The 19,419-nt window shown below is 42.2% G+C and overlaps 1 protein-coding gene across 4 annotated transcripts in view; it reads left to right on the top strand.

Moving 5' to 3' along the window:
• IDE (insulin degrading enzyme) overlaps positions 1-18,783 on the top strand; it is a 132,217-nt gene extending 113,434 nt beyond the window's left edge. For all 4 annotated transcript variants that reach the window (XM_082721936.1, XM_082721933.1, XM_082721934.1 and 1 more), the window contains exons 18-25: positions 1,924-2,015; positions 3,423-3,534; positions 6,748-6,915; positions 8,348-8,620; positions 9,647-9,708; positions 12,685-12,757; positions 13,646-13,713; positions 14,466-18,783. In XM_082721936.1, coding sequence (XP_082578062.1) covers positions 1,924-2,015; positions 3,423-3,534; positions 6,748-6,915; positions 8,348-8,620; positions 9,647-9,708; positions 12,685-12,757; positions 13,646-13,713; positions 14,466-14,561 — 944 coding nt within the window. In that variant the 3' untranslated portion in view covers positions 14,562-18,783. The remainder of the gene's footprint in view (positions 1-1,923; positions 2,016-3,422; positions 3,535-6,747; positions 6,916-8,347; positions 8,621-9,646; positions 9,709-12,684; positions 12,758-13,645; positions 13,714-14,465) is intronic.
• Positions 18,784-19,419: the final 636 nt, after the last annotated feature.

Below are 19,419 nucleotides of genomic sequence, written 5' to 3'. Positions count from 1 at the left end.
GGTGGCTCAGTGGGTTAAAGCCTCTGCCTTCAGCTCGGGTCATGATCTCAGGGTCCTGGGATCGGGCCCCGTATCGGGCTCTCTGCTCCACAGGGAGCCTGCTTCCTCCTCTCTCTCTCTCTCTGCCTGCCTCTCTGTCTACTGGTGATCTCTGTCTGTCAAATAAATAAATAAAATCTTAAAAAAAAAAAAAAGCCACATAATTGATTGTAAAACTATTTTGAAACTTGAACCTGTACTCATAATCAGAAAGCAAAAGTGTTGGGTTTTTTCCTCCCTTTGTTAGATTCTGGGTCATATGGTATATTAATTTTAAGCCGAATAAGCTCTAAAATATATCATAGGAATATGAAACCTAAAATGTGTTTTTTATAGAGAAAGTGCTTTTTTGGTTGACACTCTCTGCTCAAAAAATAATCCTTCTGTTGTGGCATATGTATATACTCATACAGTCATCCAGGAATGTTGACGTTTCAATGTGAGAGGTTGGCTCCCTCATGACTGTCAGTCAGTCAGCCGTGTAGGTGCTGGGGTAGCAGGAACCTCAGAGTTCAGTTCATTCCCACAACACTTACCGACTGCCTGCTGTGCACCAGGCCCTAGACTTCAAGTGCTTGAGATAAACAATGATCAGTTATAGTTGGGGTTTCTTGGTTCAGGGACTTCCAGTCTAGTGGCCAAGCCGGAACGTAAACAGATCATTTCAGTATAGGTGGAGAGAGTAGGTGTTGTGATAGTGATCTGCAGAGAAGTGCTCCCAGCGTCTGGAGAACAAGCATGTGCTTCAAGATGAGTAAAGCCAGGGGTTACATGCCGGCTCTACAGCTTACTAGCTTGATGCCTTTGGAAAGAAACTTAAATTATCTTCCCTTGGGTTCTCTCACCTTTAAAACAGGAGTAGTAGTGTATACTTTGAGCTTTATAAGATAACACATATAAAATGACCCATAGTAAGCACTGGCTAATTCCCTTCCTGTGTCTCTGAATTTTAGTCACTGTTTTTAGCATCCACTGCAGCAGTTACTAATAGGATGTCCTAATGGAGAGGGGACAACTCTTTCTTATTGAAGAAATAAATCAATGCATGGAAAAGGAATGAGGGGAAAATCACTGTTATGATGCCATGGCAGTAATTGACACAGGCAGTGTGCACCAATGGATGCTAAAATTAGTGAGTAAGGGGAAACAGGGTGTTACTTGTATAGTCTCAAAGTACATTTCTCCCCAAATAAATATTTGTTAATCACAATGGGAAAAGTTAGCGTTGATGGGCACATGGCTTAACCTAATTGCTTGTAGAACATGCATGGGTTACTCTGTTTTAACTGAAAATGAAACAGTGCACTTACAGTAAAGACATCTGGCAGACAGCACTGTAAGCAAGTGGTCAGTGTTAACATCACCAGGATGACAGCACACCAACATCCTGTTCCCCTGTTATGATACATCGGTAAGGATGCATTACCTCTGTGGTTCTCTTCCTAGTAGTTGAGTGTTTAAGCTCAGTTTAATCATGGGAAAACACTAGTCAGATTCAAAGGACATTCTATAAAGTAACTGAACAGTACTTTCAACAATCTAAGGATCATAAAAGTCAAGGAAAGACAGGAATTGTCCTAGATTAGAAGAGACCTACAGCACTAAGGACATGTTATTAAAATGCAAGGTGGAATCATGGGTTGTATCACAGAACAGAAAAAGAATATTGGGAAAAACTGAACTCAAATATAGACTCCATTGGTGATTAGTATTGGAGCAGGGTTAATTTCTTAGTTTTGACCATTGTGCCATGGAAAGCTTGGGTAGAGCGCATATGGAACTCTGTACTGTTTTTGTAGCTCTTCTGTAAGTCTTCAGTTAGCTCAGAGTCATTTCTTTTGCAACCTCATAGGTAGAGCTCACTATTTTTTTACACCTTTACAGATGTCACCCTTCCTCGCCTTAAGGCCTTCATACCTCAACTTCTGTCACGGCTGCACATCGAAGCCCTTCTCCATGGAAATATAACAAAGCAAGTGAGTGGTTGAGGTTCTGGCAGACTTGTGGGGATCAGTGTAAGAGATTTTCTTTACCCTGGCCTAAGACTGTTCACCACCACAGTGTGAATATAAGCACATTAGTGTTGACTTCTCTGCTCTATGGAGGAAGATAGAACAGCATATGAGGGGGTAGAATGATGGTGGTCAATTGTGGACCTACTTTCATGGCTGCCTCCTCCACTCTTGCCGTCTTGTGCAGTCACAGGAGGAAATGGAAATAATAATCCTTACTCTGTGTAGGACAGCAGGACTGTGTAGTGCATAAGAGCACATGGTGTGCAGTCAGCCTGCATTCAAATCCTGACTGCCACATACTAGGTACTTATTCTTCCAGAATAAGTACTGTTTTTTTCATCTGTAAATTAGAGCTTAAAGATTAAATTAAATGGTACATGCCAAAGGTTTAGCACATGGAAGGCTTTTTGGAATTCCCATTCTGGAATTCTGGCAGCCTCTCTCAAGACCCCACACTTTCAGGATGCCTGAGTGGCTCAGTGAGTTAAGTGTCTGCCTTTGGCTTAGGTAGTGATCCCAGGGTCCTGGGATCGAGTCCTGTATCAGGCTCCTTGCTCAGTGGGGAGCCTGCTTGTCCCTCTGTCTGCCACTCTCCCTGCTTGTGCTTGCTTGCTTTCTCTCTCTGTCTCTGACAAATAAATAAATAAAATCTTAAAAAAAAAACAAAAAAGACCCCACACATTTCCTACTACTCTGCTATACTGTCTCCAAAACAGTGTGCCTGAGGTCAGATGCTAATAAGTGGCAAAGACAGGATTTTTTACTAAAGTCAGATTTATTTATTAAAGATTTTATTTATTTTTAGAGAGAGAGAGAGTATACACGATTGGGGGTGGGGCATAGGTAGAGGGAGAGAATCTCAAACAGAATCTCCACTGAACACCAAGCCCAACGCAGGGCGGGGTTCGATCTTAGAACCCTGAGATCGTGACCTGATGTTGAAACCAAGAGTCAGGCGCTTAATCGACTGAGCCCCCTAGGTACCCCAGTTGTATTTCTTAAAAAGCCTTATGCTCACTCACTTCCTTTGCTTTGTGTCTGTGGTTAGGGTCATTCACTTGGGACCAACTTTCCATCACCAGTACCTCTCCAGCTTTGGCGGTTCCTTTTCCCACAGCACTGAGGTCATTGTCGATGCTGGTCTGGGTCTGTTTTTCTTCATCTCTGCCACACTGATTGTATTACCGATTGACAAATTCAGTTTTTACCCATTTGAGTTAGGGTCAAATATATTTAAGGTTTAAAAATCCATTTTTATGATATTTGGTTTATATTGTTTTCATATTGCATGGGCCACCACCCAGTATGCCATTTTTATTCTCAGATGACATCTGTGGTTTTGTAATGTGCTATGCTCTTTTCCCACAGGCTGCACTAGGAATTATGCAGATGGTTGAAGACACCCTCATTGAACATGCTCATACAAAACCTCTCCTTCCAAGTCAGCTGGTTCGGTATAGAGAAGTTCAGCTCCCCGACGGTAAGTTGGATATCTTAACTTTGGTACCGGACTGCCTTGACGTAATGTTGTGGCTGATTACAGGTGGGTTGAAGTCACTTGGATAATAATGTTAAGTTTTATGGTGAAGATCTACTGGCTTCTCTACTATTCATGGAAGTATGGTTAAAGAGAATTAATTCTGCCGGAAAATTCTCTACAGTAAAGCCAAAGAGGTGAAATTGGAGGTAGGCAGTAATTTTAAGAGAATGACATCAGAATTGACTGGCAGTTGAATGTAGAAGAGTTAGGAAGTAAGAAAGGTACAAAGCTGAAGAAGTGTTGACTGTGAAGCATGAAATAAAATCTATTTATGAAAAATGGAAACTAGAGTCATAATACTGAATTGGAGGCCCATAGGAGTCTTTGGCAGAAATAGTTTTAGGAAACTCACAGGTGCAGACAACAGCATGTATTCATTACATGCATATTTCATAAGGAATTAGCATAAAAGAACAGGTAATAATTAATACACTGGAGTTTGCAGTGTTGGATTACTTTTGTATTAACAATGGTTTCTTTTCATAGAAAAACTCATTAAGCATTATTTTCACTTATTGTTCAAAATTCTGTAATAGGTAACAATTAGACCAAGGATGAGAAGCATTGATTTTTTTTTTATGTGTTCTTTTTGTTTTTAGCTAAATGTGATGTTGGCTATTCCCCATGCATGCGTGGTCTGTGCTCGAAGCCAGGCACCCCCCCACACACATATACTGTTTTATCTGCCTGAGATAGTGCTCCCTTTCCTTCTCTCTTTTTTATAGACATCTGTACCCTATTCTTCCTTCCAGGCCCCATCTTACAAGCCACCCATTCCACTAAAATTTTCCTCAAACTCCCAGCTGGAAGTAGTCCTCCTCTTCCGACCTCCCAGCACAGGTTTTCTGAAGCTTTCTTTGTTGAAGATGCTGAGCCCTTCTTCTCTTGCATTGGGATTGAGTGCATCTCCATCCCGTTGCTGGACTGTACAGTGTTTAAGGTCGGGCTCTGTTTCTGACTCCTCTGAGAAGCTGCTGAAGCTACTCCAGCACAGTGTTCCCTCACCGTGATACCTCACGGTGTTCCTGTTGTTGAACGCTCGCAGACACCTTCACAGAGCTCTTGCTCTTTTGCATCATCATAGGCCTGGCGATGGTTCATGTCAAACTGGCGCTGTCTGTCCCCGCCATGGGGCAGAGAGAAGGAATCAGGATATGCCAGTCAGACACCACAGCACAGCATTTGGGCGTCAGGCAAAGGGAGGCCAGTCCAGAAACAGATTTTCAAAGTGAAATCAGTTTTTCACACCTCTTTTCTCACACCTCCTGCTTTCTCTCTCCTCTCCTAGGGCCTTCTCTCTCTCCAAGTGCACTGGCCAGATGTTCCAAGCTCAGAAACAGGTCACTTCATATCCCAGTCTCCAAATGCTGGGAGTTAGGGAGTCATTCTGACTTAGCCAGTTGACTAGGTGTGAATGTCTTACACAGTCCTTCAGTTAACTCTCCAGAAGACAGTATTAACAATTTAAAAAGGAAATGTTCAGGCCTTGTGAAGGAGACAGTTTGGGATATATGTGAAAAGGCTAGAAGTTGGGAGAGGGGAAGTCATAGGAGCTCCAGACCGTGTTCCCCTTCCTCTTGTGATAAGAGGAAATTTTGAGCCACCAGTACACAATCAGAAGGTGTGACTGTTGGTCAAACTTGGATCTGGTCAGAAAAATGAAATAGGTGAAATACAACTCCAGCTTGTGTGTCTCCCTTCACTGTTCACTGTTGATATCTAAATCACCATCTGTAAGTGAACACAACGTATCATTACTACTCTGAGAAATCTTCTTGGGAAGTCTTATACTAAGCCCTAAACACTATATATACTCAGTCACATAGATGACTCATGAAGTAAAGTTATTAAATCATGAAGCGTGATCATCTCTGAGTAACTCTGATGAGGTATTTGTCCACTATTTCAATGTGGTGTCCTTAGAAAAGTCCCCCCACTTCTCAGGGCCCTAGCTTCCTCATCTCTACAGTGAGGAGTTAGGCTAAGTTATCTCCAAGCATTGTACACATTTCTGTAAATTTGTGAAATGATCTTTGGTGTGGGTATTGATATTAAAAATGAAATGTTAAATAGAAATCCAAGATAATAAAGTCAAAACTAGTAATTTTTTTTTTAAGATTTTACTTATTTATTTGACACACACAGAGAGAAAGACAAAGAAAGAGGGAACACAAGCAGGGGGAGTGGGAAAGGGAGAAGCAGGCTTCCCCCTAAGCAGGGATCTTGATGCGGGGCTCCATCCCAGGACTCTGGGATCATGACCTGAGCCAAAGGCAGATGTTTAACTGACTAAGCTGAGCAGGTGCCCCAACAACTAGTAATGAGTCTGGCTCCAGCCCGGCTGGGGTAGCCCGCCATCCAGCTGTGGCTTGATTCTTTTCACGACCGAAGTGAAGGCTGATAGGCAAATAAATAAATAAATAAATAAATAAAATAAAACTAAAAACACGGTGGCCAAAAGTTGACATCCAAAAGGATTCTTGGATCAAAATCCCTTTGTGAGTACTGTTATTCTACCCTCCTTCTAACGGTAACCACTTCCCACATGAGCCCCAATAAGGCAACCTTGCAGCCCACAAAAGAGATAGAAATATGACCACACTTCCCTCTTATAAACAGGTGATGGTAAATATCTGAGACCACTGGTCCACAGCCGTGGTTAAACAAAGGGCTGGGGGTACCCTGGGATGGCAGTCGGGCCCTCCACAAAAAAAAAAAAAAAAGAATTCTTTTGTATGTTTATTAAAACACAAGTGGTATTTCTGTTGAGAGTCTTATCTGTATTAGCTAGTTCTAAGCTAGTACATGCACTAACTTGTACATTGTATTAACTGTGGGTTTTACTTAGCATTAATACTTAGCCATAAAATGGGTCTTTTATAAATTCTTTGCCCTTTAAATTTGATGAATGTTTATTGAGGGCCTGTCAAGTTCAAATTGCTATATTCAGCAAAGGCTTCCCTTAGGTAAGTTAGTTGAGTTTCACATTCTTTTTTTTTTTTTTGAGTTTCACATTCTTAATAAATTAATTGCAGTTTGGAATTGCCGAAAAACACCAACCAGATAAAACAACTTTAAAAAGCCAGACAAAACATTGGCTTTATTAAACCCTAAATAAGATTTTGAACCTGTTCTTTTTTTGAAACTTCCTAGGAGGATGGTTTGTGTATCAGCAGAGGAATGAAGTTCACAATAACTGTGGCATCGAGATATACTACCAGACAGACATGCAGAGCACCTCAGAGAATATGTTTCTAGAGCTCTTCTGTCAAATCATCTCTGAACCTTGCTTCAACACCCTGCGCACCAAGGAGCAGCTGGGTGAGAGGGAAGTGGGGAGTAGCAGGATACCATAGACTTTGAGCAACCCTTATGCTCAGGAAGCATTCTCCACATGTACCGTCCACTTGCATGGTGCTACGGCCTTGCTGCATTGAGAAAGGCTGTGAAAACTCGCCCATAGGCAAAGTTATGGGGAATCCACTTTAAAAATTAAGCAGTTAACATCGTGTGGACATTAAAGCACTTCTTAGGAGAAGGCCATGTGTTTACAGTACATACATGTCAATAAGGGACATTTTGGGTAGGGGGAGAGGATGCAAACAGAAGATTATTTATTATGGAAGGCAAGATGGAAAGCAAGCCGTGCAGAGAAGTTTAGATTCATGAAACTTTGGGTTCCCTGAGAGCAGGTATTATTTCTTACCCATCTTTGCATTCCAGGCCTGGGGCATACAGAAAGTGTTGAGAAAATGTTTCAGGCAGCGTTTTAGGCACTATTTAAAGTCCTGGAGTTCCTGGCAGGTTTAATCAATGAGAAAAGAAAGAAGCCCCAGTAATGACTGGGAAGAACCAATGAAAGAGGATTTGGGTGAATCTTTCCAAGTATTTTCATTTTTTAAACCACCGCTACGCTTGACGCTCATCACGGAAAAGGGATAAATGGTCCATCCCGTCAGGTGCTCACTGTCTGATCGGAGGTGAACAGAAGAGAAGTCCCTGCCCTCTTTGAGCTGATGTTATGGTCGGGAAGACAGACCATAAACAAACTATAAGGGAATAGTTACCATGCAACGTGGTAAATGTGGCTGAGAGACTTCACTGCAACTAAAGGTCACGCTGAAGATAGTGACTTCCTCGGAAGTGGGACCCAAAGACACCACAGCTGTCAGAGATGTGGTTCAGGGAAGAGCAGCTGCAGGACGCAAGCACAGCTCAGTTTGAACAAGATGTGGAAGGGTGGTTGTACATGAGCTCACAAGGTGACAGCAGAAGTGTGACCTTCTGTTACTTGGTCTCTCGAGATTTTTAGTCTGAATAGAGTCGGTCTAGGAATGGATTCATATAGGGAACTTGGATGTGAAAGGAATCAGCGGTGGAATCATGGTAAGGGGTTGAAAATGAGTTCAGTCTGTCCTAGGAATGGGAATGACTTTAACATAGATGGAGGATGATTAACTTGCAGACAGGGAGCAGTTGTGGGATGTACGACTGAATAATGAAAAGGGTTTTTTCCTTTTTTTTTTTTTCCAAGCAAAAGAATTATCTCCCAACTTTTTAACTGTTCTTCAGAGAGCTCTTTTGCTCTATCCTTAGGGACTTAGGATATCCTAGTTATTCATATTTCTTCAGAGGTGAATAATACAAAGCCTATAAGTAGATTTTACTGCTCTGATAGGATAAGTTTTGAAGGATTAAAAATGACCCAAGGCTCAGATGCCCGAGTTCTGACTGGCTGATGTTCGTGTTTCAGGCTATATCGTCTTTAGCGGGCCGCGTCGAGCCAACGGCATACAGGGTTTACGATTCATCATCCAGTCAGAAAAGCCGCCTCACTACCTAGAGAGCAGAGTGGAAGCTTTCCTAATCACCATGGAGAAGTCCATAGAGGACATGACAGAAGAAGCTTTTCAAAAACACATTCAAGCATTAGCGATTCGTCGACTAGACAAACCAAAGAAACTGTCCGCAGAGTGTGCTAAATATTGGGGGGAAATCATCTCTCAGCAATACAATTTTGACAGAGGTAAGGCAAAATGAGGGCCCCGACATTTACGACACATGAGTGTAATGTGTGAGGACACGGAGGCCATTCTACAAAATGGTACTCCTCTTGTAGGTGATGTTCTGGTGCTAATTTGGTTGGGGTGTGAAGCATAGCACTTCTGAAGAACCATATTTTAACATCATAACAGTTTTTATTAAAAAACTTTATCTTTTTTTCTTCTCTAAAACTAGAGCTGGCTCTTCCTGTATCTCATAATAATGCAGTAATAATAAATCTAATTTCACTTTTTTGTGTTCAGTTAGTGTGCCTCTGAGGTGCTGAGCACAGATGATGTACTTATCTATGGCTCATAATACCAAAAAAAGAAAAAGGAAAATGTGCAGATTGAACTCTCCTGAGATAAGCCTGCCCTGAGGCACAGGGGTTTAAACTTTTGCCTGCAGGGATCTCCAAGAATGTGTCGGTGCCGGTGCCATTACATTTGGGACGATTGTGCTCCCTGAAGTCGCCTGCTCAGTGGCTTCCTTCTTCTACAGCGGAGAGTCACAGGGCAGGGCTCCACGCTGGAAGTCAGGGACTTGTGTTCTCATTCTGACACCAACAAGCTGAAGATCTTAGCCAAGACGCCTTTGTCTGGGGCTCCCGTTTTCTTACCTGTCATTTTTTAGCCATTGGCAGTGGTGCCTACCATTTCTTGAGCATTTGCCATGTGGGTAGTAGCGTGTGACTGTCACTCATCATTTTCCTTAGTTCTCACAGCAGCCCCTTTAAGTAGTTATTACCCCCAATTTCCAGATGAGGAAACTGAGGCTCAGAAAAGCTGATGTGACTGGACTGCCGATCCAGTAGCTCCTAAGTAGAAAGCCAGGATGTCTTCAGGCGCTTTACTTGATATTTATCCCCTGACTACTTGCAAGAGCAGATGATCACTTAAAAATAGGGATACCTAAGAGCATTAGAACAAAGTATATGGTCATTTACTATAGTATTCTGGGCTACATAAGATGGAAATATTAGTAAATTACTGTTTGATTGCTGTTTCAGACAATACAGAAGTTGCATATTTAAAGACACTTACCAAGGAAGATATCATCAAATTCTACAAGGTAATTGAACTTACATGTTGAGATTTTGACTCCTAAGCAGATCTTATTTGTGCCGTGTTGTATGTTACTGCTTTGGATCTTCTGCAGCCTCGGTCAGCTATCCTGCTCGGAAGGGTCTTTTACCTGTGAAGCAGGAGCAGGACCGTGCATGGCTTCTGAATGAAGACCCCAGGGACTAGAGCTTCTGGACCTCAGTTTTCTTATTTATACAATAGAGATTAATAGGAGTATGAATTGAGGTGAGGTGTGCAAAGTCATTGGCACTTAGCATTTAATAAATGGTATCTGTTGCTGTTACCTCTTCCGTAATAATTCTCAGCCTCAGAGTTTTTTAAATGTTTTTAATCAGAATGCTTTGAATCAGAATATGTTTTCCTTGTTGATACTACAAAGTAAGTTTCAGTTGTGTCTATTTATTGCTTCAGACTATTTACTTTGTGAGGTTACGTCTTTGTTCCCAGGGCTTACAAGAAAGGGTGATCATGTTCAGCTCTTTCTGGCTTCTAACGCATTATTAGTTGTGAGTGTTTAAGAGAAGTGATGTCCCAATATAACTTACTCTTGTGTTTCCACAAGCAGGATTTTTTTTCTTCCCCTCCACAAATTCTATTACTCATTTGAAATTATAAGTAGAACCTAATTACTGAATTTGTAAGAATAGCAGTTTATAAGACTGAGTCTTGTCTTAAAAAATAAGAGTTTTATTACCAAGCTTAAGCTAAGTCTAGAGCATCTTTTTCCTAGCTGTGTTCCATGGTACACTATTGTTCCACAAGATATTAGTAGGGGAATTTATAAGAAAGGGTTTCATGACCATGCAAGTTTGGGAAAGACTACACTCTTCATTCTTGTTTTTGGAGAATCAACAGTGTGTTAGCATTTTAGAAGTTCTGAGAAACCCCACAGTAAAAATTTCTTTAGCCTAGCATTTAATTTTGACTAATAAAACTTCATTTTTTTAAAAGATCCTATTTATTTATTGAAGAGAGAGAGAGAGAGCATGAGCAGGGAGGGGGCAGAGAGAGAGAAAGAGAATCCCTAGCAGACTGAGTGAGCACAGGGCCCTGAGCCCATGTGCTCCTAGATCATGACCTGAGCCAAAACCCAAGAATCAGACACTTAACCAACTGAGCCACCCAGGTGCCCAGACTAACGAAACTTCCTAAAGTGATTCAGCGTGCATCCTTTTTTCTTTTTTCCTCCTCACAAAATATAAGTATCTCCTGGGACTCCAGTGTTCCTTAGAGTACGGTTTGCAAGAAAATGCAATTTTCTTATTGGTTCGTTTGTTTAGAAAGATGGAGATTGGGGCACCTGGGTGGCTCAGTCAGTTAAGCATCTGCCTTCTCTTCAGGTCGGGGTCCCGGGTCCTGGGATTGAGTCCCGCATCGAGCGCCCTGCTCAGTGGGAGTCTGCTTCTCCCTCTGCCTTTTCCCCCTAGTGGTGCTCTCTCTCAACTACATAAATAAATAAAAACTTTTTTAAAAGGGGGGGGGGGGGAGGAAGAAAGGGGAGAAAAGGAAGAAAAAAGAAAAGGAAAGAAAGGGGAGAAAAGGTGGGCGGGAGGGAAGGCAATTGTCCAGAGCTGGTCAGGAAATGGAGACTAGTCTGAAGCTGAAGAGGGTGTTACCCTCTACTGATAAAGATTGATAAGAGGGCAATGAAGAGTTGGGTAAAAAGCGATAATGAATAGATCTTTGGAAGCAAATTTTTTCTCAGTAAGTGAGACAGTCTCAAGTGAGGTACTTTGTGTTACTGGAGGCAGACCTGGGCCGAGCTCCTGAAAGAGGCTGGAGGGCCTGAGAGGAGGCTTGTGGGCAAACCTGGGCTGTCCTGGCAACTGGCAGAGCTGTGGTCGCCTTAGTGGTGCAGCATCAGTGGGGTTCACGTTGCAGCTGCACAAGACCTGCCTTATCATAACTGCTCCGTAAATACTTAGTGAGCTGATGTGGCTTTGGCAGCAGTCTCTCACTCTGAGGGTGTAATCAGGGGCAGCTTCCACACAACTTGTGTTTTCCCCTTGGAAAAGACAATAGTGGTCCAGCATTAAGGAAAAGGTCAAGAGTCACTTTCCCACAGGATCTATCAACTCATCGGGCCTAGTGTTCATGGTATGACCTAGGGAAGTCCTTCAAAGGAGCCTGGTGGAGTGAAGAGAACCAACTTGTTTCTCTCATACCATCACTGTAGCTGTGTGACTTCAGCAAGTCATCATACCTCTCTGTGTCTCTAAAATCAGACCATCACGGGGTGCCTGGGTTGCTCAGTGGGTTGAAGCCTCTGCCTTCGGCTCAGGTCATGATCCCAGGGTCCTGAGATCGAGCCCTGTATCAGGCTCTTCCCTCAGCGGGGAGTCTGCTTCCTCCTCTCTCTCTGCCTACCTCTCTGCCTGCTTGTGATCTTCGTCTGTCAAATAAATAAATAAAATCAGACCATCATGACACTTAGCTTACAGAGACTCAAGTCTGCTGATGCAGGAGAGTGCCTGATATAAGGGGACACTGGAGAAATGTTAGTTTCCTTTCTCTTTCAGTAGATGAGGAACCATGGTAGTGCCCTGGTGCAGAAGCTAAGAAGGTTCTTAGAGGAGCAGGTTGTGCTCAACCCTTGACTAAGCTCCGGCCATCGCCTCTGGAGTTATTAAAGGTTACTAGGTTAGGTCCTGCCTCACACCCCAGTGAGTCCTAGGCTAGGTTTCCAATCCCACCCAGGGACTTATTAACTGTAGGAGTTTGAGTATATCACTTCATCTCTGTGGACTCCATTTTCTCATTTGTAAAATGGGGTTAATAATAATTCTTGGCTACCTTACCTAATCTTGGTAGAGTTTAAAGGAAACACTCTTAAGTAAGGGGAAACCTCTTTTTTGTTTCTGGCTACGTGAGTGCTAATTCTTCACATTTGTAAAAGAGTACTTCATTTTAAGTTCCTAAGTGGCGCAGAAGGGTGACCCTGCTGTTTGTTCTTTCTCCCTAGGAAATGTTGGCAGTAGATGCCCCAAGGAGACATAAGGTATCCGTCCATGTTCTTGCCAGAGAAATGGATTCTTGTAAGTATTAAATATTGACCTTTTTTTTTAAAGTGTATTTTTAGGCACCTGATGGTCGTCTCTTGCCCTAGGAGCATCCCTTCATTGGGTACCAGAGAGTAAAGAGAGGAGGGGACGAAATGGAGGCAGGGTCTGCTTTATCAAAGCAAAAATAAGGAGCAAAGGGAAATGAGGCCGGGGAGGAGAGCGCGCCAGCATTAGCTGCCACGGTGCCAAGCTGGTCACAACTTTTCAAGGAGACACAGCTAGTTAGGACATCTTTAGAGAAGCTGTGCGAGGGACCACTGCATACAGTTCATCTGCTCAGTCCTTCCCATCTTCTGTCTCTGAGGGGCCAAGGTTTACCTCCCAACCGTTAGCTCCCCTGACCTTCTGGGTTATTTTACTGGATCCTTCCTGGTTGGTCAGAGCCTCAGGGTCCAGTGAGGCCAGGCATGGGCATCAAAGTTGCTGTGGGCCAGGCTTTATAGCCACAGTAACGTTGTGAACCATCACTGGCAACATTCCGGATAGGAGGTAGGACCAGCAGTTGAGGTGTTGGGGAGCAGGCAGCCTGGGGGAGGGGACACAGGCCTGGTACAGTTTCTGCATGGGCCAAGTCCAGTTTCAGTTTCTATTTTTTTTTTTTTTTAAGATTTTATTTATTCATTTGACAGACAGATCACAAGTAGGCAGAGAGGCAGGCAGAGAGAGAAGGGAAAGCAGGCTTCCTGCTGAGCAGAGAGCCAGATGTGGGATTCCATCCCAGGACCCTGGGATCATGACCTGAGCCGAAAGCAGAGGCTTTAACCCACTGAGCCACCCAGGCCCCCTCAGTTTCTATTTTTTAAGTTGCTCTTGTAGGCCAGTATTTATTATGTCAGTAGTAAACCTTTTATTTTCTTCTAGGTCCTGTGGTTGGAGAGTTCCCATGTCAAAATGATATAAATTTGTCACAAGCACCAGCCTTGCCGCAAGTAAGAAATGCAAATGTCATGTTAGAGCGCATGGTTAGAGGACTTCCTTCGTGGAAGGAGCTTGTTCATCAGGACACATAAGGCTAGAGGTTTCAGGTCACCAGGTGTTTGAGCCTCTACTTTACGTTCCCCTTAAAGTCTGGTTCGCCATTCTGACAGCTCCCAGGGGTCATGCCCTTTCATCAGCAGAAAGACTTGGCCTCTGACCTCGTTTGCCTTTGCTTCTAGTTTGAAGAATTATGTTGCTCTGCAGTGAGTTACCTTCAGCCATGTCTTTTTACCTGGCCCCTTTCATGGTGCAAGCATGTTTTAATCGTCTGGAAGGGTTGGCCTTTACTGGCAGGAGGAGGGAATTGGCAGTGTGCTCAGGCCCCTGCCGAGGAGGCACAACAGCCTCTGCATCCTGCTGGAGACTTGTGTGCCTGCTCTTGTGCCCTCACCCTTGTATGCCCAGAGGGAAGCTAGGTGTCTTCTTTATGGCCCTGGGTCCCACTCAGACACTCACCACAGGTTTGCATAGACAGTCCAGCCCTACCGAGCCAGGAAGATTAGATGGTAATAAGTGGGGTAGAAACTAGTGTGTGTGGGAGGGGGGGAGGAGGGGAGGGAGGGAAGGAAGGAAAGAGAAAGAAGGGAAAGAAAAAAAGAAAAGGAAGGAAGAGGGGAGGAGAGGGAGGGAGGGAAAGAAAAGTCAGCGTTCTCGTCAGTCTGGTTTTTTAGACTATAAACACTAAGAACTTTTTTCTTTGCAGCCTGAAGTGATTCAGAACATGACTGAGTTCAAGCGTGGTTTGCCGCTGTTTCCCCTTGTGAAACCACATATTAACTTCATGGCTGCAAAACTCTGAAGATCCCTCCAGGGTGGGAGCGTGCAGGGGGCTGCGTCCCTGAGGCTTCCAGGGGTGGGAAAGCCTCTGCCACTTCAGTAGTTTCTGGCTCACGATTAGAGAGACAAACAGAAAAAAGAGGGGTTTGTCAAATGTCATTATGTAGAAATATTAAAAATCCAAAGTAATTAAATTACGAAATCTTATAGATGTAGAATATTTTTTAAATACATGCCTCTTAAATATTTTAAAATTTTTCTTTCATTACTAAGAGAAATTGCCCTCTATAACAGTACTTAAAATGATGAATGATATTCCTATAGAATCATACCTTCCCTGTTCTGTAAAATAGTCACTTGTCAGAAGACAATATGTTAGTCACTTTTTTTTTCCTAAAAGCCTCCTAGGTTGACAGAAAAGGCTTTAAAACCTTTAGAAAGGTATTACCTTTTTAAAAACTGATTCTCAAATTTGCTTTCTATTTGGTGGTTTCATGTAAATCAATGAAGAACATTAACATTTGGCAGATAATGAACAAAGTGAAATAATTTTCTTTTATTAGTAAAATTGCTGATTATATAAAGCATGGTTTTAATCTTTTTATAAAATTTGAACATGTTTTTTATTCAAACTAGCAAAATGCTGGAAAACCCTAGAACACCCTACTTATTTACAATGCTAGAAATACAGACTGACCTTACATCAATTTTGTCCCAAACTGAATTTCTCAGGATTACTGTGATGTTTCTTTCCGATTGAATTATATTGACGTTTTTGTTCATAGTTGGTTTGCCGTGTTCCATCAGTTTTACCTTTTCCCATCAATAACATTTATTGTATTTATTTGATGAGTACAAATAGGGTCAACTTCAGATCCCACTGAGTGTGTGACATGCTTTTCCAACATCAGCTATTAAAAATACTTGTAACTTTTTGCTGCCATGATATTGCAGTCAGTATATGAACCAAAATATTTGCCCCATTATGAATTTAAAAGACAGCAAGTACAAAGCCACCTTTTTGAAGGTACAAAAAATAAAGCCTTGATTCTTAAGTAGTGTGATCTCCAGAAGACTCTAAAATCCCTTTTTGCTACCAGTCTAATATTGCCTTAAGTGTTAAGTTATTTTTTGAATATATAAATATAAACATAGAAACACAGATGTAGACTGGAGTGGACTTTTAAAAAACTATTTTTTTCATGAGATACTATTTTAGATGAAATTGTTACTGTAGATTTAACAGCTGTTTTGAAATATTTACTGTTATTAAAACTTGCTTTAGGAGAAATTATGAATATCCTTCCACACACAGGCCCTAGTAATAGTACGTGGCCCCGTTGTCCACTAACTCAGGCAAAGTATAGGATGACATTCTCTGATGACATCTTACCTCTACGTGAGTGACTGGCCAGGACTTCTTTCTGTAGAGTCATGTCTTTTCACACCTTCGGTTTTCACATTTGCCATTTCCCAGATAATCTACATTTGGGACAAGAGTGATATAATCACAGCTGTGGAGTCTGCTTTCAAAAGTGGCCTCCAGTCTCCTGTCAGATAAATGTGGTGCTGTACCCGTCTTTTTACCCCTACCTGCAGGAGCTTCCTCGTGGGAAGCCTGTCTGTCCCTCAGAAGGTGGGTGAGCCATCACTTCCTTCTGGTTTTATGCATTTGTAGACTATGCAGCTTTTCATCAAACTGCAGATATACACAAGAAGGATTGAAAATTAGCCCTGAGTGTTTAAATCCACCGCTGGAAGAGTAAATACTCCACCTACCTTTTCTGCGGAAAATTATGTGCTATTGAGTAATTTTTAGCTCTTAAAAAAAAAAAATGGGTGAAATTTAACAGTGTCATTTTTGTGAGAAAGTTACATGAAATCTGAAGGGAGTCTCGTGTAGTCTTCCAGGAACCTGGGGTTGCACGCAGGGTGTGCCAGCACTGTCCGGTTTCCAGACTGGATCTCCGGCTGCTGTTGGATCGCCCGGACGTTCTAATGGATTCATTGAAATGGGTCCAAGCCACAGTCCATGAGCAATAACAGACCACCTTGGATACTGCTGTTTACTCAGCGCATAGTAAATGAGATTTGTGGGAAACAGACTAAGTTATTAGTTACGACTTTTTAAAAAAGTCTTCTTTTCGCCTAGGTGATGTGGAAGGGAGAGCATGTGACACAGCCAGTATGGTGGAGTGCTAGGGTAATCCTGTTTACAATAAATTGCCTGAATTTAACCTCCGGCGTTTGCATTTGTATTATTTTTACAGTTTTAGTGGGCAGCCTACCTCTTAACATCCCAATTTGACGTTATTTCTTGCTTTCATTATTCCTAATGCAGAAAACAGTGAATTGGTTTTTTTAGGGAAAAATTTTTTTTTGAGTGTATCTGGGTGACAGTGATTTAGTCAAATAAATGGGTCAATTTCACACTCAAAGAGTAGATCGCTTTTGTGAAAGGAATCTTGGTGGGGGGCTGAGCTCCTTGCTATGCATATTGTCACTGACCCCAAACCCAGAAAGATTTGTCCTTGGCATTACAGGGAGAGTAATAAAAAGGGTAGAAAAGCCAAATATTTCCTCAGCAGCTAGTTTTGCTTCTTGTTGCCACATCTCCAGCAGCAGGTTAGGCAGATTTCTTGTCCAATCCCTGGCTTCTGATGCCCTGCCAAGGTAATCTTCCTACTAGTGTGGTTGCCAGCTGGCTCACATGGCCACTTCGGGAGGAAATGTGCTTATTCTTGTGTTTGCAGCCTAGACTGTGGTGCAAGTCCACACAGTCAGCACCGTGCTCAGGGATGCTGCAGGAGCCCTCTCCGGGGGCCCAACGCAGCCCCAGGTTTTATGGCTTGGGGCAGTTTTTCCCTCTCATGGTGCATTGGGGGGATCACGTGAGCTCCTTAACCATATTCTCTAATACAGCTTCATAGGATGTTTAAGTCTGTGGTGAAAACCAAGAATTCTGACATACTCACCTCCCCTTTCTAGGGGTGGTTCCTGCCCTCCTAATCCTTCCCTGGCAGGGCCTCTGACCAGTCGGCTCCTGGATCCCAGGTATTCTGTGCTGCCTGTCAAATGAAGTTGAGTTTCCTTGTCAACCTGGACATTGTCTACCCCGAGATTTCATGTGGCAGTGCCCATTGGTGCACTGAAATGCTGCTGTTCTCACCCAAGGCCAGGTCTTCACAGATATGACAGCATTTTGGACCACTCATGCCCTAAAAGAACAGTAACCTCACAAAGTACTTTATAGATTATAGACCGCCCTCACAGACCTCTTCCGCAATAATCTTTGACACAGAAGGACAGGGATTAAAATTATCTTCATCATACCAGTTTTTCAGAGATGGGAATAGGCTCAGAAAGGCTAAACGGGTAGCCCAGGACCATGTAGGAAGCACATATTGAAATCTCCATTCTGATCTTTAAACTTTGAAACCTCATTGTCCCATGTGGATTTCCTATAATAAGAGCTACCAAGTCCATGAATGTACCTGTGGAACAAATTAGAAAAGCATTTGCTTTTGCATTTGTATGAAATGTTACCATTTTTACATGTACCGTTTTAGTCTCCCAACCTTTGCCTGTCTCGGAGGGAGTGGTGGTGGTGTCCACTCCACTGTGGTGTCCACTCCACTGGGCTGTCTTGTGGCCTGCCGTATCTCCGTGTTCAGCTTAATTCAGACCCATGCCTCTCGGCCTGCTACACCCTTAAATCAATGCAGGCCCTCCTTTCTGGTGCCCCTGAAGTGATGAGAGTCTCTGGGATCCTTCAAGAAACTGAGAAAAGGAGTACAAGGAAGATTCCAGTTCTCCTGTGACCCCAGCACTCAGAGACAACCACATTTAGATCACGGGGTTTTTTTGCATTCTTTTTCCTATGCATATAGGATGGGGTCATATATTCAGTGTTGCAACTTTTTCTTTCAATGGTCTGTACTGAAATTTTCCCACATAGATACGCTTGAGGAAAAAAAAAATGTAATTTTGTTTTTGTTGTTGGGTGTTTGGTGTCATGTACTATTACTTGTTTATCGAATCCTCTTTGTAGGATGTTTAGGTTGTTTTCGGACTTTGATGCGTGATAAAGCTCCTTGTGTTGAATATGTGTGTGATTTTCTGGTTATTTCTTTAAATTTCTGGGTTATAGAATATGAATAGATCATTTAATCTTTTTCAAAAGTTTTACATCTATAGAGAAGTTGTAAAAATAGTATAATAAATTTCCATATGTCTTCACCGGTTTTATGTCTGCTACATATTGCTCTCTCTTTTAAGTAGGTCGCAGACATCATGACTCCTTTACCCCTAAGTTCATCATCAAGTCTCTCCTGATGGCAAAGGCAATGTAAAGAATTTGGCCTCACCCAAAGGAAGGACCAGCCTTTGTCCCCTTTGTCTTTCTTTAGATACAGTGTACTGGTTACTTTGACAAATGAGATAGATAAATTTCTTGAAAGACACAAATTACCAAAACAGACATGAAATAGAGAGTTTGAAAATTCTGTATCTGTTTAAGAAATTGAATTACTATTCTTCCCACAAAGAAGGTTCTACACCCAGTTGGCTTCACTGATAAATTCTATCATACATTTAAGTATGAAATTATACTATCTTATGTAATATTTTAGAAAACAGGAGGGAACTCTGTTAACAAAATGTCAACAATTTGAATCCAGCGATGTATAAAAAGGAATTTTTGTACAGTTGACTTTCAAATACTACACAAACCTTACTTGATGACAAAGTGGGGTTTTCTCAGGAATGCAAGGTTGGTATAATATTTGAAAATAATTAGTATTATTTACCATAATAACAATTGAGAAACCATGTGACCACTTTACAAAGTTCAGTAAAAACATTTTATAAGGTTCATAAAA

This window comes from Mustela nivalis, assembly GCF_964662115.1.
Source record: "Mustela nivalis genome assembly, chromosome: 2".
Lineage (NCBI taxonomy): Eukaryota > Metazoa > Chordata > Mammalia > Carnivora > Mustelidae > Mustela > Mustela nivalis.
Note: the sequence above shows the minus strand (reverse complement) of the source record. Positions and strands in the feature narration are given on the sequence as shown.